The sequence below is a fragment of the Camellia sinensis genome, chromosome 12 (genome assembly GCF_055761805.1).
Source record: "Camellia sinensis isolate YWXY chromosome 12, ASM5576180v1, whole genome shotgun sequence".
NCBI lineage: Eukaryota > Viridiplantae > Streptophyta > Magnoliopsida > Ericales > Theaceae > Camellia > Camellia sinensis.
In genome coordinates this window covers 82549146-82576614 of record NC_138972.1, presented here as the reverse complement: position 1 = coordinate 82576614, position 27469 = coordinate 82549146, and the positions used below count along the sequence as shown (strand labels likewise).

Below are 27469 nucleotides of genomic sequence, written 5' to 3'. Positions count from 1 at the left end.
TAGACACACCTAACATAAGTACACTTAAAAAGTAAAAAAATTCTAAACAAAATCTTTTAAAAATTCACTAAATACCAAAAATATTAAAAAAAAATACAAGCATTCAGTACATTTTTTGTATTTTCATGTATTTATTAATTTCTTGAAATATTTTTTCTCAAATTTGTTACTTTTTGTTTTCAAATAACAATAAATTATGCAATTCATAAAAGTCGAAGTGACAACTCCTATCAAGTTGATGCATAGTTGTTCAGGTCGTCAAAGTTGACGTGACAACTCTGATGCATAGTTGTCATAGTTGTTTGCAATAATTTCATACATACAGCTACCATGTGTATATATGGTATAAATATCGCATCATACCACAACAAAAGTTTTACAGCTACTTCGAGCGATATCATCATGAGATATACGGTGGTTGATCTATATTCAGCAATGGGTCGCTATTGGGTTGCGGATGGAGATGAATTTCAATACCCATTAAATCCAAATTTGCGTTACTCACGTGGCACCGTCAATACCATGAGAGTTGAGTGGGAATTTCGCATAACTCGAGCAAACATTCTCGTTGAGTTATGTCATGAAGTTAATATTAAATTTCCTCGTCGGTTAGCCATGCGTATGCCAACTGACACTCCACAGTTGTTGCAAAGGGCATTGCATCGTATCCGCGATGAAGTTAATTGCATGACCCAACGTTTGCAAAGGTCCTCACTAATGAAGACCACAAATGAGCGTGCCGAAGATGGGTTAATGGATGATGCACACCAGTACTACGCGTGGAGCATGGATGTTATGTATGAATCTGATATTGAGATGTCAGATGATGATGATAATGAATAAAATTGTTTGGATAAATGACCAAACCATTTATGTTGTAATGAATTTGTAATGCTTATCCACGACTTATCAATGAAGGGAGATATTTCAATTATTTTTAGGCTTGAACAAACACATTTTTTAGGCATGAACAAACATATTTTTTATTTTATGTTTTTATGGGTTGTTTAAACATTTTGTTCAAACCAAACGCATTTGTAATTTATGTTTTTCTAAAAATAAACAAAAATCAGTTTTTAATTTTTTTGTAAACATAAACCAAAAACATAAACGTTACCAAGCGCTACCTTATTTATTTTTATTTTAGGGTTTAGGATTTATAATTTAATTCTTCAAATTTATTTAAACTTCAATTTTATAAATGATTGTCTCAATTTGTAAAATTGAGGAAAAATCATAAATTACTATAAATAATGCACAGACTACGGATAATGAGAGAGAGGTAGAGATGTGAAAGAGATTTGTGTGATTCATCAATATAAGTAAGAATAAAAAATTGTGAAATTATAATTGCGAATAAATAAGTATGACACATTTACATCAGCTGTATAAGTTTGATTTACAAAAACTATAACAATTACAAAAAAAAAAAGCTCTGTACAGTCCATATCACAACCGCTAATGCCCTAACCTGCCCCCAGTCCCACAACCCCGACCGTGGACCTCCCTCCTCGGTCTCCTGCGGTAGACTCTCTGAATATCTGGCACTCCCTCCCCTGCATGTGGCCCTCCACTGACTGCCTGTGGCGCCTGTGAGTGTGACCCCCTCTCTCCTGCATCTGCTGCCCCTGATCTTGTCTGTGCCTGCAGATCGGATACTGCTGTGAGCTGTGAAACTCCCTCATCTGGTGCAACTATGTCACGATCTGCAGCTGGACCTCGACCTCTGTCTCTGCCCGCACCCCGACCTCGGCCGCGACGTCCTCCACGACCATAACCTCGGCCTCTCCCTCGCGCTCTAGGGGGGGCTCAATATCGGCCTCATCGTCAACGTGGGAGATGTCAGTGAGAACTGCATCATGTGTACTCATGGGCGCGGTCGAAGTAGTCCCCAGAAAAGCAGGTGGTAACTGGGTGGGAGGGGTAACAACATCATGCATGAACCGGGGCGCGATCGAAGTACTCCCTAGAAAAGCAGGTGGTAACTAGGTGGGTGGGGTAACAACATCATGCATGAACCGGGGCGGTGTCCAATCAGGGTCAGGGTCAGCATACTGGGTAAGATGTACATGTGGGGAATCTGAAGAAATGTATGGGGTATCATGCGGTGGGGTGACTGAAGTCCAATGACCTGCTGTGGCTGGCGCTGTAGTGGGAGGCACTGACGTGGACGGGACTGATGTGTCTGGAGCAGCTGCTGCACTGTGTACATCGTAGTCCCCAAAATGCAGACGATCTACCCGATGGGCATGCTGGATCCCCTCGTACAATAACTCTCGGATCTCTGTAAGGGCCTGCAGACCAAGCTGTCCATTACGTCTGAAAATGGCGTCCTCAGCCAAGTGATATGACCTCCCAACTCGAACCACCTGAACAAAAAATCAGATATATTAGGCTATAGTTGACTGAAAATAATCAATTATGATTTTAACAATTACCTGACACATACTATGATACTCACCAATGCCTCGAGAGAAGGCCCAACTCCCTGATATCTGGCCTCAGACAGGTGGCTCGGATTACCGACAAGTAGGTGTGTATGTCGCCGATACCACAACATATAAGGGTTGGGAGAGGGGAGGACCCCATCGCTCCACTCAGCCTGTACAATAGTGTCGCGACGGGCATCCCACAACTGTATGTATCGCATATGATACACACTCCAGTCAGTGCTGGCTCGGCCACGTCTATCAGTCGCATGCAACCGCCACTCGGTGTCACACCTTAATTAAACAAAATTACTTTTAAAACCCTAATTTCAAACCCTAATTTCCTTTTAATTCCTCTTAACAAGAAAAAAAAAAAAAAAAACTCACAAGCATAATTTCAAAATTCCAATTTCTGATTTCAAATTTCAAAAGATAGACATTTCATAATTTCAATTCAACAATTCTCAATTACATGAATATCATAATATGACATTAACAATTATCAATTATATGAATTTCGGATTTTTTAATCACGATTCTTAATTAAAAAAAATTCCTTTTAAAACCCTAATGTCAAACCCTAATTTCCTTTTAATTCCTCTTAACAAGCGAAAAAAAACAATTTCTAATTCAACAAATATAAGTTGGTTTATTCAAAATTCAAAATATAGACATTTTGATTCACAAGCATAATTTAAAAATTCCAATTTCTGATTTCAAATTTCAAAATATAAACATTTCATAATTTCAATTCTCAATTCTCAATTATATGAATTTCATAATATGACATTAACATATTTATGATTTATGAATTTATGAATTTCATAATTCCAATTTTCAATTCTCAATTCTCATATTTATGATTTATTTAAAAAATTCAAAAAATTTCAAACCTGATTTATGATTCAAAAGCATAAAAATTCACAAGCATTAGAACCCTTAATAATGTGAACCCTAAAATGTCATCCTAAAAGGATGTGTGAACAATCTGATATCGAGCAACAATTATCATTAGAACCCTAATTTCATAACCACACTGATAAAGCGTAAAAAATCCAAACCCAAATATTCAATTCACAAGCAACATCCAAAAATTCAAAAGCATAAAAAATTCCACAAATTCAAAAGCATTCACATTTCTGATTTCTGATTTCCAAACCCTAATTTTTGATTTCAAAAAATTCTAAATCCTAATTTCATAACCACATTGATAAAACCCTAACACGTTTAATAATTCACATATAAAACCCTAACATTCACAGCAAATTAAAACACATTCACATTTTCACAAACACAAAAAATAAATACATAAAATTATGGTTAACTGTCATACCACGGAGAGAGAGAGAGCAGAGACAGAGAGTGAGAGCAGAGAGCAGAGGGAGAGCGAGAGCGACAGTGAGCCGAAGCAGAGCGAGATCGAGTGAGTCTGAGAGCAGAGGGAGATGGAGAGTGAGAGATGGAGAGTCTGTTTGAGACAGATAGATCGAGCAAGAGACGAAAAACCTAAGTGTCAAAAACGTGAATGCAAATGAGGGGGGCTTCGTCTTTTATAGGAGTGTTAAAAACGCTTTTTCAATTAGCGTTTTCATTTAGCTACAGTGAAGTCGCCATTTGAAATAGCGTTTTATTCACAAGGTGATGCACAGTGAAGTCGCTATTCGGAATAGCGTTTTCTTCAGGAATGAAGCGCTATTTGGAATAGCGTTTTATACGGGGAAAAAAATTGAGGTTAAAATCGCTATTCGGAACAATGTTTTCTTAATTAAAATCGCGATTCACAATAGCACCTTCACTATTCATCAAATTTTGGTCTCCAAACAGTTAAAGCGCGATTTGTAATAGCGCTTTAGCTTAGTTTGGGAAATCCGTCAAAACTAGGCCTAGTTTGGGAAATAGGAGGCAAAAGAGGCTTAGTTTGGGAAAAGCCTCCCTATTTGTTGGTAATTTTGTTAGAAAGCAAATGAACAAGGGGGAATGGAGTCGAAATTTTAAATGGATGTTGAGTTGAAGAAACGACAATGATATGTGATATAACATTTGTAATATATAATTGAATCCAATTCATACGTATAATTTAATCATGACTTGTCATATAAGTTATATATTCGGCTTAAAATTCAGACCAAGAATCAATAATCTACCTAAAACAATATATCGGTTTTTGATTGTTTTTGTCTATTTGTTTATGTTTTCATATTTGTTTTTTATTTTTGTGTGTGTGTGTGTGTGGAGAAAGAGCATGCTTATTTGTTGTATAGTTCAGGAAAGGAATTTTTTTTGGCAAGTAGTAGAAGGTTTTGTTGAGAAATTGAAGGCCAACCGATCACAATCATGCTGCACCAGCTCTACAAACGCCATGGACCAAAATTGCCATAAGGAAATAGAGGATGATAACCGTATACAATCACTGGCAACAACTGCAAAATCAATTGGAAAACCGCCTGTTCCTCTCTGTTTAATGCCTGAATTATCACTTTCTTTTTTTCTTTTTTTTGAACGAACTGAATCATCACTTGATGCATGGCATTATTGGCACTACCAATGACAGTAGGGTGGCCGTGCAGGGCAATGGTGGTGATGGTAGTAGTATAGCTCTAGCAGTGGTGGTAGTGATGGTAGTAATAGTATAGCAATAATGGGGTAGCGACAATAGGAGCAATAGTAATGATTATATAACAGCATTGGTACACTAGTTCGAAAAATATTTTTTGCCCAAATCAACTCATTTAACATTAACCACAACAGGAACATTTTTCGTTCATTTTCATTTCCCATTATACCAAATACCAAAATATGGAATAACACTTTTTTCCCCTAAACAAACGAAGTTTTAGTAGAAACAAGCTTTTCCTTTATTAAAATATAAATTTCAGTTGAACCAGTGCTCAACATATCCTAGAAAATTCCCGGACAAAATTCTCTTTTAACCTCGAATTACAATAATAATAGTAGTACAAAATAAGTTCTAAGTTTTGTATATATATCTAAACAACCGAAGTGCTCCTATTTCTAAGTGTTCAGTTCTAAGAAAGGTAGAGAATCTCAATACTGTACACTCTGACTATGCAGTAACTCAACCACAGCAGCAACCACTCCCTTTCCCTCGACAGAGACATCCAGCCCGGGTTCCTCAATCTTCCTATTCAGAAGCTTGTCAAGCTCCCCTCGCAATTTCTGCAAAAAAACCATCCCCCCATTTAACAACTCAAATTTTCACCATTTTCAAAATTCAAACAGGGAAAAGAGAAGAAAAGAAAAGAAACAAAGGAATGGTAAGAGTAGGACCGCAAATGAACCACGCTGCTTGCGAGCTTGGCTCAGTAAGGGTTCGGCTAAGCTTGGTTCGTTACGTATATAAAAAAGCTCAAGCAGGTTTTTAAGCTCGTTTAATAAACGAATGCTCGAGCTAGAATAAGTTCATATTGTTTATTATTTACTTAAATAATAAGATGTTAAATAATATTAATGTGTTATATATGTATATTTAATATATAATAATATTTAACAAGCCAACCAAACTTGATTATCAAGCTGACTTCTTTTTTTTTTTCCCCCCCATTATTGAGGTTTGACCTGAGCTCGAGCATGACTAGTATAAATGAGTCAAGCCGAGCTTGAGCTTGATAAACAAACGGGCCAAAGCTCCAGCCCTGCAAAGTTTAGCTCAACTCAGCTCGTTTGCAGCCCTTGGTAGGAAAAGGGCAGAAGAGAGAAGAGGGGCAAATAGAGAGAGACTCCCAAAAGGAGACATTACCCGTATCAACTCCAACACGCTCTTTGAAGCGGAGAAATGAAGGTACCCTCCAAGCATTTCAATACCTTCACCAGTTTTGCTAGGAATGAGATTACCACCGAACATAAGTAGAGCATAGTCTGATATATTTGTGGAATCTCTTATATATATGCTGGTTGTCTTCACCTTTTCGCTATAAACCATGTAAGGAAGAGGGAAAAGATGAACACCAGCATTTACAGATGCAGGATGGATGTCAACTTTCCCGACTTCTTTAGTGTAGAACGCGGTCCGCTTTCCTCTTCTTTTACACTGCACAACATTCGGGTAGAGCCCAGCACAAAGGATTGCAGATACCATCTCCAAATCATTACTATATTGGTTATAAGCCTGCAAAAAATGGATACGAGTCTATTAACCATGTGTCTCAACTGGTTTAGGTAGTTTTGAACAATCATTCCATATCCATGTTTATCCTAAATGTTTCAGAATCAATAACATTATTTGGTTGAGTTTTCAAAACTAGTTTTCTGAATTTTTTTTGAAAAATTATAAACTAGCTGGACAAAAATAACCACAAAAAATGATTTTTTAAATTTTTTAAAAATTATTTCCTCCTCAAAAAAGAGAATCATATGAAAATAATGTGTTTTTTATTTTTCATTTTTTTCATGAATTTATTATTTATTTATTTTTCAGAAAATGGATTCTGAAAACTCAACCAAACAAATTCATCTCCTAAGCAATCAGAAGGGCAACTATTAGTTAACCATGAGTAGGCATAGGCAAACGATTAATGGCAGACATTTATGGAATTTTACTTTAGAGCTTACATTAGGACCTCTGGATTTATCTACAAAGCCAATTCCTGACAATAGATCCAGAAACTGGCTTCTCATATCCTCCATCATCTGTAATGTTACAGGAGATAGAAAATTTTCCCAACAGAAGGCTTTTTCCTTTCCATAATGTTTTGCATCCTTCCATTCGTCAAATGCTTTGAGAAGCGCAATGTGATCGCTGCATTAGAAAGGGGTGAAATATTTTATAAAAAAAATAAAAAGAAAACAGTATGGCTTTAGTAAATAACCAAACCTGCAAGAATCACCAGCAAAGGATCTCTTTGCATCATCAGCTTCCTCTTTCCTATTTATTGGGAGGACAAATGGATCACGGTGTGCCAGAGCAGAAGCAATTGTTAATGCAGGATTAAGGCATTGAAAGATTGAACCCATGAGAAGCATCTTTCCAATATTTGGGTCCAAAGGCAGAGTGCACAGGTGGCGCCCTGTCAAGTAAAATTAATCAGAGGATTTTCTAAATCTATAAATTGATAGGGACTCCACAGGCATATGAGATTACATACCAAGTGGAGTGAGCTCTTCATTATCATCTAGAGCCCCAATTGTCTTAAGAAGTTCAATCGCATTTTGAACAGAGAGGGCATCTGGAGGCTGAAGTGCCTTCGCTAAAAATGATCCAATGACTCCAAGCTGCAAACTTTTAATATGCAGGCATAGCTCTTGCAAAGGTGTTCGAAGAATTTCAGGCAGTTGATACTGGGGCATCGCATCGTGGATCAATTTTGGATACAATCTATAACAAACTCCAGGTTGCACACGACCCGCACGACCACGTCTCTGCAATTGTCTCAAACATAAAACATGAAGTAAAAATGCGAGTAAGCACTCAAGAAATTTAGTTGCAATAATTTTAAGAGTAGGCTGGATAATTTTTTTTTCGATATCCGAGTGACCGGGCCAACTTTCGAGCACCTCGACTAATCTCAGGGCCCTGAAGTTAACGACCAGGCAATCCTCCAGTGGCCCTAAGGTGTGACTTTGGATAATTTATACAGACTTACATTTAGAATAGAGATACAATTTGTAGGTAGTAGTGAACCTGATGTGCTGAGGCCTTTGAGATCCATGATGGCAACAGACAAGCCAGCTTGTTTAGAGCATCATAACTAGTCTCCTTTGCCTTTCCACAATCTATGACATATATAACATCATCTATGGTTATACTACTCTCAGCAATGTTTGTCGCTAGCACAATTTTTCTGCAAAGCACATAAAATACACCTAAGATTTTGGAAATAAACAAGAATTTTGAAAGATTACAGATTAGCAAAACTATCTATTGCAACACTACCATAAAAATATAAACATACAAATCAATATATTCAGAAAATTCATATCATCATATATTGAATGCTAGGGTGATGTGAACCATTCAATCAGTACAAACCTTGAAGACCGGCTCCACCAAACAGTTTCCCAAGGGAGTCTAGATTTTCTCAAATAGAGAACAAAGTGAGAGTACAGCAACACAAAATATTGTTATATCAGTGAATAAGATTCAAGTTAGCTGAGACGGGCAAGCAAATTGATACCATCAGCCATTCAATCTACACAGTAAAAGGGAACAAGGGATGAAGGAGCACAACACCTTTAAAAACCAAGATGCTCACTAGGACAAATATAATTCATTACTACAGTCTACAGACCATGGAACAGCTCAATACAATTAGATTTCTGTCACCAGACAGTATCCAAGTTTATGCCCACTAGAACAGATTCAAAATGAATGACACAGATGGTTCAAATAGCGAACTAAGAGAATATGTAATGCTGTCACTCGACAAAGTTTAAGTAATTCTGAATAGTAACCATGACCATGATTTAACTTATGTTGTCTTCTGTATATTTGCACATCAATACCAATCAGTGAAAAGAAGAAGAAAACGAAAAAGAATAAACAAAAAACTATCCTTGATGACTAATGAAATGGCCTTTGATAGGGGGCCTTTGATGGGGGCCTTTGATAGGGCCGTGTGAAGAAGAAGGATTCATCTAACCGACCCCATTTGATGGGACTTAAGGCTTGGTTTGGTAAAAAACCATCCTTGATGATGAATCACCTTAAGTTTGAGTACACAACTAAGCAATTGAAGAGACAAGAAAAAATACATGACTTTGGAAAAAATCCAAATGCTCAAAATAAATTTAATTCATTCGCTAAGGATAAAAAAAAAAAAAAGTATCATAAATCTTTACCAAAAGATAGAACCTCAACAAGAAAGATGGATACCTCACATTGGCAGGTGGGCGATCAAATATTTCACGTTGATTGATGGTAGGCATTGAACCATGAAGAGGAAGAACAAGAAACTTGCTGGGATCTCTAAGTAAACTGTTTGCTTTAATTTTTTCAAGCAGCTTAGAAATGTCATCCCAACCAGTGAGGAATACAAGAATGGCTCCATCACCTTCACGACGACAGATGTGTTCTATTGTTGATTCCACCTAAAAGAGATTAATGTATCTTTTAGGCAAAGAAGCAATTTCGAGGTAAGAATTAACACCAATATGACTTGTGAGAACCTTCTAATATGTTCCAAGAGCTTTACAAGTATGTTCAACAAATAAATGAAAATGCTACTAGCATAAAATTGTTCAATGATGCAGTTCAAACCTTATACCTTCTTTTTTTCAAACAAATAAATTTGTACTTAAAACTCATCTGAAGAATTTTAAACGCAACATATAGAATTTGTAAAAATATATGTATTATTGATTGATGAATGATTGTTATATTGTATTACAAATCAGAGTGGCATTATATAGGAGAGGGTTTGGGTAGTAGGTGAGGAGTAGGTGAGGGTGAATTGGTGGTAGGTGGAGTGTAGTAGGTGAGTGTGAATGGTAAATTCTAACAGCCCCCCGCAAACTCAAGGAGGATAGAAACTAACCAACTTGAGTTTGAAGAGAGGAACAAAACAAGAAAATACAATAAAATAAAAAAAAAAAGATAGGAGACACTGTATGGTCGTGTCAGACCGTTGGTGAAGACACTGTATGGGGTGTCATAACGTTGTAGAGGACACTGTATGGTGGTGTCAGACCGATGTAGAAGACAGTTTATGGGGTCATGTCGGACCGTTGTAGAAGACAGTTTATGGGGTCATGTCGGACCGTTGTAGAAACTAACCGGAATCTATGTCGGGACAGTTTACAGAGTCTTGTCGGACCCATAAAGGAGCTAACCGGAATCAATGTCGGGACAGTTTACAGAGTCTTGTCGGACCCTTGAAAAAGCTAACCGGTATCAAATGTCGGGACAGTTTATAGAGTCTTGTCGGACCCTGGGTGAAGTTGCACCCTCAAAAGGCGTGCCCAATTTTATCAAAAGGCGTGCCATCAAAAGGCGTGCCCAATTCATTAAAAGGTGTGCCGGATTCATCATGGCGAAGCACGTGAGTGCCTTGGTTGGTGCGCCCGTTTGTCGGCTTGTGGCAAGAGGCGCGCGATGCGCGTGGCTGACTCGGTTATTTAACCAAGTAGGAGCCTGAGGCCGAGGCAGAGGCAAAAAAAAAAAAAAAAAACCTGCGAAAACCTCTGAAAAATTCTGCCGTGTCTGAGAGAGATTTCTGAGAGAGATTCTGTAACACTCTGTTGTCTGAGAGAATGGCTTCATCGTCTTCCCGCGGGCTGCTCACCCTCTTTCCCGACCTCAACGAGTCAACGAGAGAGAGAACTGGTGCGGTAGCCAGTGAACCTCAACCAAACACCGCTGGGTATACTCCGTTGAACTTTCCGATGCGGTCTGTGGAGCAAAGAATGGCAGGGCTGTCGGATGTGGAGGCCAATCAGTATACTTTGAAGGCATGTGTGGAAAGCATGACGGCGGTCACAAACCTGTCGAACCGGCTGCAGAGTAGGACAAATGAGGTGCAGCATTTAAACTCCCAGCTGGCTCTGCTCCAACGCATGTATAAGGATGCGCGAGCAGAGATAAGCGTACTAAGGGCAGAAAACAAGGAGCTGAAGCGGAAGGCCACCGTGATGTTCCGATTTGGAGGTCCTCCATATGCTGCAGTGGAGGAGTATGGGGGAGTGAACGTGCTCAGTGGACAAGGAAACACGGAGACCGGACTGGCACGGGACACCCAAGATAAAAGTAAGAAGAAGAGACCTGCAGTAGAATAGAGAAGGGAAAAGAAAAATCCCACTGTGGTTGTTTTGTGTGTATTTTTTTTTTTTTTTTTTTTTTTTTTTTTTTTTTTGTGTAAAATGATGATCGGGGTGAGGCCCGATATGAATAAAATTTTGCAGTTCGTCTTCTTCCTCCGTGTTTGTTTGTTTTTTTTTTTTTTTTTTTTTTTTTAAAAATAAAATAAATAAATAAAAAAATAAAAAAAATAAAAGAAAAGAGAAAAAGTGGAGCAACGGGGATGATAATGTTTGGTGAGTGGAGAATAAAGAAAAGAAAAGAAAAGAAAGTGGTTCTGTTGTGGGGTGGTGTATGTGCTGGTGTATGTGTGTGATGATTAAAAAAAAATGTGGGCAGTAGAAATCCCGTGGGTGTGTGTGAGTGTGGGCCTGCTGTGAGTGCCGTGGGTGAGTATTGGGTGAGAGAGAGAAGAAGTATTATTGGAGAGGATGGTGGAAAGATAGGATAATAAAAAAAATATATATATATATATATATAGATATTAAAATAAACGTAAAGTGGAAAAGAACGTGGGTGTGGTGTGTGCGTTGGTAATATATTAAAAGAAAATAAAGGAAATCTAGTGGGTTGAATAAAGTAAAGTGTGAGAGAGAAATGTCGTGCATGTGTATGCCTTTGTGTGATTCTATATATTCTTCTTTCTGATTGTTTTATTTTTATTTTATTTTATTTTATTTTATTTTTTATTTTATTTTATTTTATTTTTTTTTTATTTGGTGATTTCAAGATGAGAACCTCATGAACATGTATAGAAAGGTTTTCAAAGCAGAGTTGGAATTTCCGCCATGGATTTCCTCTGAAGCTCGGAGGTTAACTTTTCGTCCGCGCAGCTTTCTCGCTCGTCCCTTTGTTGAGTTCTTCTTGTTCCGTTTTATAAGACACTGAAGAGGAGAGTCACGAGGACCCCGCTGTTTGAGGCAAGAAGGGAAGGTGATCTGGCCACTGCGAAACGGAGACCTAACGATCTCTCTGGTGACTCCTCTCCACCTCTTGCACACACAAGCGCAAGCGACGACGTTTTGTCGGATCGGCCACCGATCTTCGCTCGCTTCGACTCTCCGTATGATCTCTCCGAGTAGCTCCGGCAGCATATTCGACCAAGAGCCCTCCAATTCGGCCTCAACATCGTCGTCTCTACCATTACTCCTCAAATTCGCTTCGGCCTGTGCAGTGTCTAGGGTTTTGAATTCTTTGAACGATTTGGATAGCGCAAAGGAGCGACTGTTGATCCTTCGCGAGAGAAATGATCTTCTGAGTGACATGTTATCTGTAGCGTCTCATCTAGAGAGAGAGAGAGAGAGAGTTTTAGAGAGAGATGAGGAAGTTCGATCCGTGGCCTGTTTTCTTCCGGCGAGAATGGAGTCAGAACTGGCCGTTCTTGGTCGGTTTCTTCGTATCCGGTACTGTGACGAAGAAAGAAAGAAGAGGGCTAATAGCAGAGTTCTTCAATAGTGAGGAGAGGAAGATGAAGTTACAGCGGAGTCAGGATATGTGTAGAGGTCCGGCGGGCGGCCAAGGCGAGGCTGCCGCCCGCCGGTGAAGCAGAATGATCAGGTTTTTTTTTTTTTTAACCTTGCTCTGATACCATGTAAAAATATATGTATTATTGATTGATGAATGATTGTTATATTGTATTACAAATCAGAGTGGCATTATATAGGAGAGGGTTTGGGTAGTAGGTGAGGAGTAGGTGAGGGTGAATTGGTGGTAGGTGGAGTGTAGTAGGTGAGTGTGAATGGTAAATTCTAACAGAATTAATAATAATAACAGCACCATGATGCCCAAAGTTCCAACATCATATTTCTCTTAGTTTCCCACAAATAAAAAAGGGCTGCACTCAATACATAAGGCTCCCCGCTCACAACAAGGTCTAGGATAGGAATAAGCGGGCAACCTTCCCCAAACTGTTTGTAGAGAGGTCGATTCCAGGATTCAAACCCACTCCACAACGCTGGGAGCAGATAGCATTTGTCATTGCTCCAGATCATGACCTCTAGACTTCTTTCCTCACCACCCATCAAGAAGAAAGAGCTTACCCTGTGTCACCTTCAGCAAACAAGATCAGGTTCGAGAAGGAAATCCTAGACACCCCTCAAACTTGTTTAAATTAAAGGAGTAGCCTTATTATAAATATTTGTCCAGCTCCAAAGTGTCACTCCAATATCTTCCTCAAGTAACAATCTATTTGACAATTCAAATGTAAATGCTCAAATGTCCAGTATCTAGGTAGTTGGCTGGTGTGCCACACCACAAACTTCCCTCCTACATGGGAGCTTCTAATTCCACACACAACTCTCTCAGTTCACACACCATTTTAGGTTCGAAAGTTGTTTTCCAAACAAAATTACATGGTTTGGAAATCAACTTCGGAACCAAAGGTATAGCCTAATCATAAGGTTTCGTTTGAAAGTTGATTTTCAAACCATGCAATTTTGTTCGGAAGTTGATATCCAAACCAAAAAAGTGTGTGAATTGAGACAATGTGGTGTGTGGAAATAAAAGCTCCCCTCTTACATCTAGTGGAGTAACCCTATACCACCAAGTTTCATGGACGACCTTTGTACCATTTTATAGTCAAGCTTTTTCTATGAAACTGTATAACCAAAAGCTAAATTCTTTTTTTTTTTGTTTGATCAGCAACAAAAGAATAATTTTATTAAAATGGAGAGAAAAGAGATACAATGGAGGACAAGAAATCCTCAAAAGTGAAAACCAAAAGCTAAATTCATTTTCACGTTAGTATGCATTTGGAAATTGAATAATCCTTCTAACCTCGAGCAAGCACAATCTAGAAAAATATCGCAGACAAAATAACATTAATCTCATTTTTTCCAGGTCCGGAAGGATTCTAACTAAGGGTTTAACTACAAGAGAAAACAATATTCGTGTGTTTGTGTGTGTAACTGGCAACAATTGACATTGGTAATGCCATAGCAGTACGGTTGCTTCCTAAGACTATACAAGAGAACTTCATGTCAACGGTAAAACAGGTGCTTCAAAAGGGTTGAAACTTGAAAGAATCATGAAGATACATACAAGACCCAAATCAAGTTGTGAGCCCGACCAAGCTTCAAGAGATTGTCTAGTAGTCGTGTTGTAGCTATTGTAGTGAGAATCAATGTCAACATCCTAGAGAGAGAGAGAGAGAGAGATTCAAATAAGTATTTCATATAAGAATAGAAGAATATTCTGAAAGACAAAACAATCATAGCATGATATATTCTCTTGGAAAATAAAATGTTCAATTAAATGCAAGTAAAGCTGCAAAACTGACTGTTAATTACTTGAAAAGTTAAAATCAGTCAATATTGAATGTTGACCAAACTAAGTATTAGAACGAATCCTTCTATAGTATCAACTACACAATTTATGTAGAGCAGGACATGCTTCTTAACTCCAATGGTTGCATCTATGCATACAATTGGGCTGTTTGACTGCCGGAAGATTAACTACTTGGCTGAAAATGCACGCGGCATATCATATAAAAATATATGAAGATGAAATTAAAAAGTTAAAACAGTCCAATTATAACACACACACACACACAACAAAAAAAGAAAGAAAGAAACAGCAGGGAAAGGTTAAGCAACTTATAATGGTGAAAGACAAAATTGGAAAATTACTCACAAAATTTTACTGGACACATGAATTATGACAGGAGTCCAAGTTAAACCAACAATCAAGGCTTGGTTAGTATTGTCTTGCTTTTATAATGCAACGCAAAAATTATAATGTTCGTTACTGCAGCACTCATTCACCCCTTCGAGGTTTGTTTCAAATACATTCTACTATGCTAATACAAAATTACTTCTTAAAAACATGAAATCAAAATCTTCATAATTATCATAATAATTAATTCATTCAAGTACAGGTGAACATAAGTTACGTGACACTTGGGCTAATTGGATCTTAGAAGAGTTCAATGTTATTATACGCTGAATGAAGGCCATGATTCACTAATGATTTTTGGCTCTCAAGATTTTTCTTAATGATTGTATTCTCATTGAGGAGGAGGAGGAGGAGGAGAAGAAAATTCTAAGAATCTCTGCCGAAGATCCCTTTAAAACATCCATATACGTTAAAGGGTTGCACCAAACAACCACTCAAAAATCTTAGATGTTGCCAAGTTCTCTGAAGTGAACATTCATTGATGTTGGGGCACATAAATTTCTATAGGCTACCGATGCTCCTACCACTTTGACCAAGACTCCCAAATCTTTTTAAAACTCGTACTTAATCTACTCAAGGCGATGGCAATGTTTTCAAAAAATGTTATTACCCAAGCGATTTACGTTTTGCAACACACCATTCTTAAACATGGTATACTTCTAATCCAAAATGTAGAATTCAGTGGTCCAAGGTGATCCCAAAATTTTTGCCTATTTTTTATCTTAAAGGTTTCTGTAGGAATAATTTTTTATTTTTTTTTGTAAGTAGGAGAAAAAAGAATCATATACAATGAACTAAAAGCTAGGAGAGTAGAGCTTTGGCGGGATAAGATATAAAAATAGGCCATAATCCTCTAGAAATGTATGATTACATAATTAATTTAAAGTACCTTAAATTCCAAAAGTGTAATCTACACAAGCTTACCCCTATCACATCATATTTTAGATCATGTGTCATTTCACATTCCCATTCTATGTACAGGAACTATCTGCATTCCAGGTAACATTGGGCCACGTACAAGGACCCATAAAAGCGCCCTATTCATCTCATTATATAATTTTGTGTTGTAAATAACTACTATAGGGGTATTTTAGATAGATATGTTAAAAACAATAATCATGCCTCAAACAATTCAGTCATAGGATCTTTCTTAGACTCTTGTTGTCTCCTCCTCCTTGAACTCCCTCGAAAGTTGTCAAATTCTGATTTGATACTGTAATGAGTTTTCTCCAACACGTCTTCAAGAAACAACTCTGCCACAGGGAACGTGAGGCCCTGCCAAAAAATCATAGGAATATCATACCATGCGTAAAATAAAAATGCATTTTACAAATTCCAGAATACATGTTCTACAACCATGATGCAACCAAAAACAATACCGGGATATGAATAGTTGGGGCATTCCCAAAGTATTTGGAGAATAATTCAGCATTAATGGTCGCACTCATTAGAATAAGACGGAGATCTGGACGACGAGGAAGAAGGTCACGCAAAATTATTAAGAGAAAGTCCTCATTCATGCCTCTTTCATGGATTTCATCCACTAGCAAATGGCTAACTCCAGTTAAAACAGGGTCCTGAACCTGTAGTTTAACATGACAAAACAGAATAAAATGTCAATATGCATTTCATAAGAAGCACAACCACAATAAGAACTTATGAACTCCCCCATAAGCTAATTGCAATAATTCATTATTGAAACCATGTACACTACATAGAAGCATAAATGCACTTCACGCTTTAAATTGTACATTTCCAAAATTATCCCTATAAGTCTAATCAATTTATAATTTAATCAAATTTCAATTCCCTAACAGCCTCAGCTTCCCCCCTCCACTCACCCATTTGATGAAGAAGCTGCAACCTACCCTATTAAGAAAACTTTTACCTGTTGAAAACTGCTATTTTGGCAGACTCGATCTTTATGAGCCCTACATTTCTCACTGCCTTTACTAAACTCCACTCCTCTTAGTCTTTAACAACTCATTACTCCTGAAACTTTATTTTTAAGATTTCCAGAGTGGATTTTATATGTGTGAACATTTGTATTCATGCTCTTAGTATTTGCAGGACTTAACACACACACACACACACACACATAAATAGCATAGTTTAAAGAATTGAGATGATAAAAAAAAAAAGATTTTAAAGGATTGATTTTTGCCAAAGGAATCGAAGTTGCTGAGGTGGAAGTGGTGAGCTTAGCTTACTCAAGGCTTCTTATCTTCAACAGAATTCAGTCTGTTTTGAATGTGATGCTTATCTCATGCTTAGCACAGTTTTTAGAAGTACTCCTATCTTCCTTGGCTTCTAACTGCCCCTCTTAGTGATACAATAATGTCGCTCAGAAAATTCAAGACATTGACTTTTCTAATATTCCTAAAGATTTCATGATCCAGACCATGGCTTGGCAGAAGGGAAGGGTACTTTAGAAATCCAGTCATGGTCCTTCAAACTAAAAAACTGTGTGCTTTGGCACAATGGCCTTTTTTTTTTTTGGAGATTGGTAAATAAACTCACTAAAAGTGCCAAAAGAGGAGTGCAACTTTTGCGCAAAGGGGTATACAGAAGCCAACTATACAGCATCTACAAAAGATAACTCCCTATAAAATCAACAAAAGATAAAGAAGATTCATGAAATTCCCTCTCTAGCCAAAATTTGAAAGTGTAAAAGATGTATCTTAAGTGCATGTATAACCATTTTTACTTCCTTAAAGGTACACTATTTTAGCTCTCTCCAAATACACTGCATCAAAACCAATGTTGCCACTTTCCATGCTTTCTTCACCTCTTTACCAGCTCTCATAGAAGAGATTATCGAAGCCAGCATAACCCAAACAGTCCATACATAGAAAATAGCATGCTCCACCACTCTCTCACCACATCACAACATAATAGAAGGTAATTAACTGACCCTCAGCCTTCCTACACATGCAACACCACTTGGGGAGCGTTTTACCAACTTTCTTCTAGTATCTAAAGTCGGAATAGAATCTAATCTGCAGTCCACAGCGAAAAAACAGAACATACTGGGAACCCCAACCTTTCAAATACATGTCCAAGAAAATAACCCCTTACATTCCCACTCATCAAAAGATTAAACGATTTAACAGCAAATTTCCCAAATGCCTACCGTTGGCTTCTGAAGACATTTACTCTATGTAAGGATGGAAGAATTCTGATCTTACTGTGAAAGGAACGCAAGAGTTAGGGTTTTCTCTTACTAAAAGGGATCAAGGTTGTGCAGACCAGTGAATTTAGACCTCAAATGGGTTTGTGTGGCTGCAGCTTCGAAGAGTAGACTTAGTGAGAAATTTCTGATAAAATTGAGTGGAAATGTTATAGGGTGAAGTTTCTAAGTCCATCTAATAGGGGGGAGGTATGTTAAGGTGGAAGTGTAGGATGGAGGTAATAGGGGCGGTGTTCATACCAGCCATGGAGGGGAGTGAAGGAAGGCTTGACGTGGTTGGAGGAGTTTTGAATGTCATTTTGTTCAATCAGGGGGCAGAAGCCAAGGAGGCGCATGAAGGATGGTTTGATGTGGCTAGAGACTTTTAAGAAGTTTTGGATGTCATTTGGTTCAATCAGATCAGGGGGCAGAAATCCATTTGAGCCATCAGCTAGCCCCAAGGTTATTTTGGACTGAAAGATAGCTCATGTAAAAATCATTTATAGCTTCAAATAGGTATAGGTTGCCAAAATGTAAATAACCTCGTGTTATTTTTAACATGTTGAAGCACTAGTTTTGCAATGGACCTGCTCCGTGCCACGCACAAAAAATTGGGTGCTTCTGAGGCATTGCATAATTCAAACCCACCCATCATTATAGTAGCATTTCTGACTGGGGTTTTTGGCGACAAGTCCCATGGATAGGATTTGTAGTAGATTACATCCCATGACTTTTTAGTTAACACAAAAGTTCCCATTGATTTTAGTCTTCAACAAGTTAAGCCTCGTTTTTAAATTTTAAGCAAAGATTTGGATATTATTTCCCTTACTGGAGCACATCTTACAACGCCACTTGTGTTGCTTACCTGTCAAGTTAGTCTTTTCTATTTTTTTCCTCTTCTTTTCAAACTTAAAATGTCATAACTTTAATTGTACACATCCATTTTTAATAAAATTTGTATTCTTGAAATCCGCTCGTCGAGATCTATCAAAACAAGATTGATATTGGATTTAAAATTATGTAGGAAAAAAAAGAACTGAAATTTTTTGCCCTTTTCATGTTTGAGTAGCTGAGAAATTTTGCAGTAAAATAGTAGGGAAAATTCTCAGTAAACAGTAAAATTTTATGTAACAGTGAAATTTCTCAGTTATCAATGAAATTTCTCAGTTTTTTTTTTTCTTCAAAGTTTTTTAATATACAATATAAATCTTGTTTAATAGATCTCCTCAAATAGGTTCCAAAAATATAACTCTGTGAAAAAACAGATCTGTAGAACTAAAGTTACGAAATTTTAACGTTTTAGATAAAAAAAAAAAAGTATACCTGCCTCCAAGTTGTTTATGTGCACCTCACATTTTAATAACATAAGAGTATTTCGGTCAAGCGATGATGCGTGGAACTTAGTGGGTTAACAAAAAAATCGTGTGACTTAATTAATCTATTAAAACTGTAGATTATTATGGGACCTATACAAAATTTACCCTATCTTAGTTTAGGCAATTTAACCAATGGAGACTTAGAAACTTTGCAGGATCCTTATGCATAAGTTCCAAAACTTGATATGAGGGCAACATGAAAATCAAGCACCTCAGTAAACAAATTCCAACACAATAAGAAATTTAAAAAAAAAGAAAAGAAAAAGGATGCACAATATATATTTGAAAATGCATAATATAATCCAAATAACTTTAGGAGCCTCTAACAGAAAAAATAACATGTGTGAGAGGAATCACATTACCAGCTTTCGAAGCAACACTCCAGTGGTGCAAAATAGCAACCGTGTTTGAGCTGAGCATTTTGATTCCAGGCGGATCTGGTAACCAACACTTTCACCAAGACTCTCTCCCCTTTCAGAGGATATTCGAGCTGCAACAGAAATTGCTGATATACGACGAGGTTGAGTGCATATTATGTTGCAATTGGCACCACGAAGAGATGAAATCTCATCCTCAAGAATGAATTGAGGGAGTTGTGTAGTTTTGCCACAGCCTGTCTCTCCAGAAACTACCAATACCTACATTGCCAATCAAAACTTGTAAGAATGAATGGCAACCAAGTAAAGAGTTTTAACTGTAGTACCTTGCATTAGTACAGAAAAATCATGTACAATGCAATGAACATAGTAATTAGTTGATAATCCAAGAAATTCATTGCTATGAAGCTGATGCCAAACAATTCGTAAAATACATGTTTCGGGGACACAAACTGCAATATATGACTAATTAAAAAAAAAGAAGAAAAGATATCAACCACCCACATGTACAGACCTAATGCCAATTGAATGCATTTTTCCATATAGCCCAATACCATACACCTTTTCAAACATATTTCTAACTATAAAATAAAAATAAAAATAAAAATAAAAATAATAATAATAATAATAATAATAATAGAAAGAGATACATTTTATACGTGAAATCCACAAAAAAGAAGAAAAAGAAGAAAGAGATTAATAGAGCTTTGTTGGTTGAGTCTAACATACATGGTGCCTTACTCTCAACCCAATGCATGTACAAGCAATCTCCAAGGAACATCTTAAGCACTCTGTCCTAGCTCCCTTGCTTGACAACCCCTTCATCCTAGCTCATCCATCTCCACTCATGGCAATACATTTGAACTTCTCTCAATCAACCTAGCCAAGAAGATTCTCCACTCAAACCTAATTTCCCTATAATCTATACTTCATACTTCATTCTTCAAAGGCACCACAATATACCTATTCTAGCCTAGGTTTAGAGTAGATCCTAGAAACCCCCTTAGCATTGTTGTGAGATTATGGGGTGCTCAAGTAACCACATGACCTCCCACGAAACCACCAAGATCTTGTGACTTAGTGACCAAAGTTGAGCACTAATCAAGGTACCAATCTCCCTCAAGGGACTTACACTTGACCGGTCTTATAGCGAGAGAAAGAGAATACAGGAATCTCTATTAGAAGATAATCCCAAACCATTAACAAGAAACATAGTTACAATTGCCAAAGCGTATGAAGATTTCGGTGCTAATACCCAATAGTGGCTATTGACTACAATTTATCGAGCCAAGAAAGGGAGGCCATTTGTCCTCTTGCCCTCGCTCGGGCACTTGACCAAGTGTACTAGATTTCATGGCCTGATTCTCCTATATCTAGAGCCTCCATCCCCATCCACAAAGACATCCACTCATCTCCATCCCCAACCATGGAGGCTCCAATTCTTTATCTCCTAACCTCCATTGTTCTCTCTCTCTCTCTTTCCAGCTCTGAAGATCGACTCTGCTCTCACCCCATCCACCCTCCGATGACTCAGCACCATCTCAACACCTGCCATAATTCCCAAAAGGCTCCATCCACAAATCTTGTGTAGCATCCATCACCCATACATTCAAAAGAGAATATGAATGCTATCAAAATATTAGACAAAGCGGGCTATGGAACAAAAAGGAATTGGGTGACGAACAATTGAAGATTAGAAATACTAGTTTATTTAGGAACCTTAATTTCATTAGGATCATAGTTTTATTTTTGTTTCCTGATTGGATAATGCTTATGGGCCATATATATGAGGATGAGTTGTATTGAACAGCTACATTATTTTGGTGTAAGATTGAGAATTATTCGAATTTCCTCTGTTTCTCTCCCTCTTTGTATAATTCTATCTTTGTTATTTCTTGTTCTTTTGATTGTTCTCATTATTTCTCCTACAGGTGTTAGATGAAAGACATTTATTTATGAATTATGGGGGGATTGCTCAGACGGCTAGTTTTCTCACTAATGTTTGATGACTACCCAGATAATGTTGTAGAATGCAATGCAAGTTCCTATTACTTAGGTGCCGTTTGGTAACACTTACGTTTTCATTTTTCTGTTTATATTTACAAAAATTTAAAAAACTCAAATAAAAACTTGTTTGGTAAAATTTTTTATTTATAAATCAGTGATCTCAGTTTATAAATTTGGCCAAAAAATGAAAACACAAAAAATGTGTTTCCATTTTGAGTTTCGAGTTTTTTTTTTTTACCACTCAATACTAGCCACCACCCGCCACCATTTTCTACCACCGTCTTCCGCCACTACCACCCACCCCCACCTGCCACCACCACACACCACCACCCACCTGCCACCCACTCGCCACCACCACCCATCCCTCGCCACCACCACCACCACCACCACCACCACCCACCTACCATCCACCCGTCACTACCATCCACCGCCCTTCACCACCACCCGCCACCTACTTGCCACCAACATTCACCACCCACCTGCCACCACCATCCACCACCAGCCACCCACCACCACCAGCCATCTACCACTCACCCACCACCACCACACATCGCCACCACCACCATCACCCACCACCCACCCGCCACCCACTTGCCACCACCATCCACCACCCACCACCATCACCACCACCACCACTACCCACTCGCTACCACCTACTGCCACCGTCACCCACCCATCCACCACCCGCCACCACCCGCCATCCCCCACCCACCTGCCCCCACCACCCCCCCCACCACCACCCACTCGCTACTACCCATTACCCGCCACCGTCACCTACCCACCCACCATCACCACCTACCACCCACCCACCCGCCACCACCCGCCATCCGCCACCCACCTACCACCACCACCCACCACCTGTGGCACCGCAACCACCACCCACTCGTTACCACCCACCACCCGCCACCGTCACCCATCCAGCCACCCACCATCACCATCCACTACCCACCCGCCACCACCCGCTATCCGCCACCCACCTGCCACCACCACCCACCACCTGCCATTACCACCCACCACCCGCCACTATCACCCACTCACCCACCGCCACTACCCGCCATCCACCACCCACCTGCCACCACCACCACCCACTCGCTACCATTTGCCACCGTCACCCACCCATCCACCACCACCACCCACCGTCACCACTTTCCACCACCGTCTTTCGCCGCCACTTGCCACCACTTGCCATTTCTCACTCTTTTTTATATTTTTAAATTTTTTTAAACATTTTGTCAATTACCAAACGCGTTTGTAATTTATGTTTTTCTAAAAATAAACAAAAACCAGTTTATAAAATTTTTGTAAATATAAACTGAAAACATAAACGTTACCAAACAGACCCTTAGGTGCCGTTTGGTAACACTTACGTTTTTTGTTTTCTGTTTATATTTACAAAAATTTTAAAAACTCAAATAAAAACTTGTTTGGTAAAATTTTTGATTTATAAATCAGTGGTCTCAGTTTATAAATTTGGCCAAAAAATGAAAACACAAAAAATGTGTTTCCATTTTGAGTTTTCAGTTTTTTTTTTTTTTACCACCCAACACTAGCGCCACCACCCGTCACCATTTTCCACCACCGTCTTCCGCCACCACCACCCACCCCCCCACCACCACCACTCACCACCCACCACCACCACCCACCAGCCACCTGCCACCCACTCGCCACCACCATTCACCCCTCGCCACCACCACCACCACCCACCACCCACCACCAGCCACTACCATCCACCGCTCGCCACCATCGCCCGCCGCCACCACTCACCACTCACCTGCCACCACCAGCCACCCACCCGCCACCAGCACCCACCCGCCACCCACCTGCCACCATCCGCCACCCACCACCACTACCACCACCATCCACTCGCTACCATCTACCACCCACCACCGTCACCCACCACCTGCCACCACCACCCATCACCCGCCGCCACCACCACCACCACCCACCACTCGCCACCGTCACCCACCCACCATCACCACCCACCACCACCTACCACCTGCCACCACCATCCATTCGCTACCACCCACCACCCGCCACCGTCACCCACCACCACCCACCATCCACCACCACCCGCCATCCACCACCACCACCTACCACCCGCCACCACCACTACCACCACCACCACCACCACCCATTCGCTACCACCCAACACCGTCACCCACCCACCCACCCACCCACTACTACCACCACCCACCACCACCAGCTATCCACCACCCACCGTCACCACTTTCCACTACCGTCTTCCGCCGCCACTTGCCACTACTTGTCATTTCTCATTCTTTTTATATTTAAAATTTTTTTTAAACATTTTGTCAATTACTAAACGCGTTTGTAGTTTACGTTTTTCTAAAAATAAACAAAAATCAGTTTATAAATTTTTTATAAATATAAACTGAAAACGTAAACGTTATCAAACCCACCCTTAGTCTTTAGTTTTTTTTTTTCTTAATGCAAAATGATTCATTCATAGCAGTGAAATCGAATTTGAGCTTATATGACAAAACAAAAAAATAAAACACATAGCACACAAAGTATTTTCACACCCCAAAAAAAAAATGAGGGTACGATTGTCTACCATGTCCCCCTCGTGAGAGCAGGGAGCCTTCTGCATTGGATACGACCTTTTTTACTACACAAAGTACTAAAATTGAAAGTTGACTAGATACAAAATTTGACAAACTTGATTACTTGAGTGAGTCTCAACGATCGAGTATGCACTAATATGTCAAAAAATGCAGGCATCTATTAAAAATTCAACCTGATTTGCGGCAACAGCTTTTAAAAACTCAGATTTCACTTTGAATGCAGGCAGCCTTTCTCTGAACGAGCGCATTGCCTTTCCGCTGTCACGGGCCTGCAAGCAATAACTAACTTAGAGATACCAAGAGGACTCTTGCATTAATGTCGAATGCTCCAGGTTTTACAGCATAAATAACAGCTAGAAATATCATGTTATGTACCTTCATTTTCTCTTGTCTTTCTTTGAGTTCAACACTAAGTCTCTCGTTGCCAGTATCAATCTCCAACACAGAGACTGGTTGTAAAATATCTACATCAGGCACTGACTGTTTGGCAATCTGAGAGGATGCACCAGGGACATTATCTACAGAAACTGTCCCTTTTGAGCTATCCAATAGATTCCCAACTTTTCTCTCAATTTCTGTAGACATTCGTATCTGCAAAATGGTAGAAAATGAAGACTAAATACAAATCTTAAGCAACAATACAACATTTTGTGGCATGCATCATTCGCACCTCTTTCTGTGTGGATCCATGACGTTCATCAAGATCTGCACGGTAATTCGGCAATGGAACTTTGCTCACAACAAGTGTCTGCCCTTTGTTATACGCATGGCTTTCTTTCCACAAATACAAAACCATGAAAAAGGAATCATAAAGAAAGCTTTTTTCCCATTTTTTGATAAGTAGGATCATAAAGTAAGCTTACTTGCAGTTGCTAAATTAAAAGACTATTTCTTCAAATCAGAGCACGTGATTAATCAGCACTCCCCTTGAAAATAGAAGTTCATGCATGGCATTTTACATATTGACACGTGGACAGCAGAACTGTCTTAGTAGAGTTAAGCATAGGGGCGGCACAATAATCTTGGGAGCCTTAGGAAAAATCTCAAATGAGGCTTTTTTATATTTAAATAATATTTTTTAAATTTTATATTGAAAAAAAAAATATTCTAGCATTTATTTCTTCAAATCAGAGCACATGATTAATCAGCACTCCCATTGAAAATAGAAGTTCATGCACAGCATTTTACGTATCGACACAAGAGGACAGCAAAACTGTCTTAGTAGAGTTAAACATGGGGCGGCACAATAATCTTGGGAGCCTTAAGAAAAATCTCAAATGAGGCTTTTTTATATTTAAATAATATTTTTAAAATTTTATATTGAAAAAAAAAAATATTCTCGCATTTATTTTCTTCGCATATGTATTGTAACAATTAGGATGGGTTTTTTTGGGTCTATAGTAAGATGGGATGTACTTCCTTTGGTACTGGGGACCTTTGTATAAGAAGGTTTTTATTTTGTTGAACCTTTAGGGCATATTTGATTACAAGAATTATAGCATACGATTGGGTTTACTAGTCCATCGACTTACAATCACATGTTTGATTGTAAATTTTATTAACCAGATTATATGTACGGTGAATATTCAATCCAACAAAATTGACAAATTTTTAATATTGAGAGGGGCTAAGAATCATAGTTTCAAGAATGAATGAAAAAAAAAACAAAATGAACACATAATAAATGGTTATCTCACTAATTTAATTGGATAACTAATCCTACACTAATTCATGAGATTATTAATCATTTCACTATTAATCATGTTAATCAAACAAGCCCTTAGTTAATAAGTTTTACCCTTTTTGTAAGGCCATTTGAACAATAAGTGTTATATTCAACTTTTATGATTGGCAGCCATGAACAAAAAGATTTTTGATTTTGTTGGCCTTTAGATGAAGACATTTTTTACAGATCATTGGATAAAGAGCTGTTTAGACAGGGCTTTTATTGTGAAGGACCTTCAGGCAATAAGTTTTTTTTCCTAGAACCTTCTGAGACAAAAATCAAAGAGTAAAATTTTGGGGCCTATGAACTTGCCTAAGGGATAGGCCAGAGGCAGCTACCTATCATGCGACTCCCAGCCACTAAATTTTTTACACAAATTTGAAAGGGGAAATTACAATTCAGCGTATGCTTTCAGGAAAAAAAAAAAAAAAAAATCAAATTAGTGAACTTTAATAATTAATTATAAACTTTTCCATGAATTTGGAAATATTTTATGAAGATACCACTTACTTGCAATTTTCCCAATTTATAATTCCTAATACCAAATACCAACTTTTGAATACGATTTTGCCAATATTTCATTTTACTCATTCTTTCTGTATACTTGTTTCATATAATCACAAATGTACATCATAAAAGAACCAAAAAAATAAAAATAAAAAATAAAAAAGAACAAGAAGAATAAGATCACTAATCTATAAACTGGATGGCAATTTAGAACAGTAATGGTCAAAAAGATTATATTATTGAAAAGATCTGAATTTTGATACAAACTTACAAGTAAAGCCCTAATTCGTAAGCCATATCAGACAAAATTTGCTGGTCCCCTCGACTGTAATGACGCTTGATTATCATCTCCTGTTCTCCGCCTCTCTTCATCTGCTCCATTTTACCCCACCACTCATTCTTATCCATAACCTCCATCTGACAAAACCAGCACCGCCATTAAAACCAAATTCACACACACACACACACACACACAAATATACACAAATCATGCAATTGAGATTTGTACCTCAGCTGCTTTTTGGCCCAGACGCTCGGCTCGCCAGACAGGGTCCCACCACCGCTGCTCGCCGCGTCCTCGTCCTCGTCCGCCTCCGCCACCGCCACCGCCACCGCGGCCTCCACCTCCGCGACCGGCGGGGCCTCCGCCGCGACGGCCGCCTTGGAAGTTGGGCCTGTAAGACATGGAGGTTGTGGAGATCAGAATACGAAACCTACTAGTGGAGAGAGTCTTGTAGAGGAAGGCGCAGTGTGTGGGAGTGCTGAGAAAATGAAGAGACATTAAACACACGTGTGGAGGGCATTTGGGGCAGTGCCTCGTAACATGACCATAAGATGTTGGTGCCAACACTTCGCTTTACTGTGATTAGAGC

General features: G+C 38.7%; 1 protein-coding gene across 2 annotated transcripts; it reads right to left on the bottom strand.

Annotated features, from left to right (window-relative positions):
* Positions 1-5260: 5260 nt before the first annotated feature.
* LOC114288563 (RNA helicase family protein) lies at positions 5261-27417 on the bottom strand. 2 transcript variants are annotated; one of them, XM_028232092.2, is made up of 16 exons: positions 27106-27417; positions 26869-27014; positions 25035-25134; positions 24740-24955; positions 24538-24633; positions 19758-20033; positions 16230-16433; positions 15973-16125; positions 14218-14310; positions 9259-9473; positions 8068-8227; positions 7532-7805; positions 7261-7453; positions 6999-7185; positions 6187-6555; positions 5261-5606 (listed from the first exon to the last, which is right to left on the bottom strand). In XM_028232092.2, exons 1-16 carry the CDS (start codon positions 27376-27378, stop codon positions 5475-5477), a joined length of 3087 nt encoding a protein of 1028 aa, XP_028087893.2. In that variant the 5' UTR covers positions 27379-27417; the 3' UTR covers positions 5261-5474. The 2 variants fall into 2 exon arrangements, with proteins under 2 accessions (XP_028087893.2, XP_028087894.2); XM_028232093.2 differs by having other exon boundaries at positions 25035-25138; positions 27106-27351.
* Positions 27418-27469: the final 52 nt, after the last annotated feature.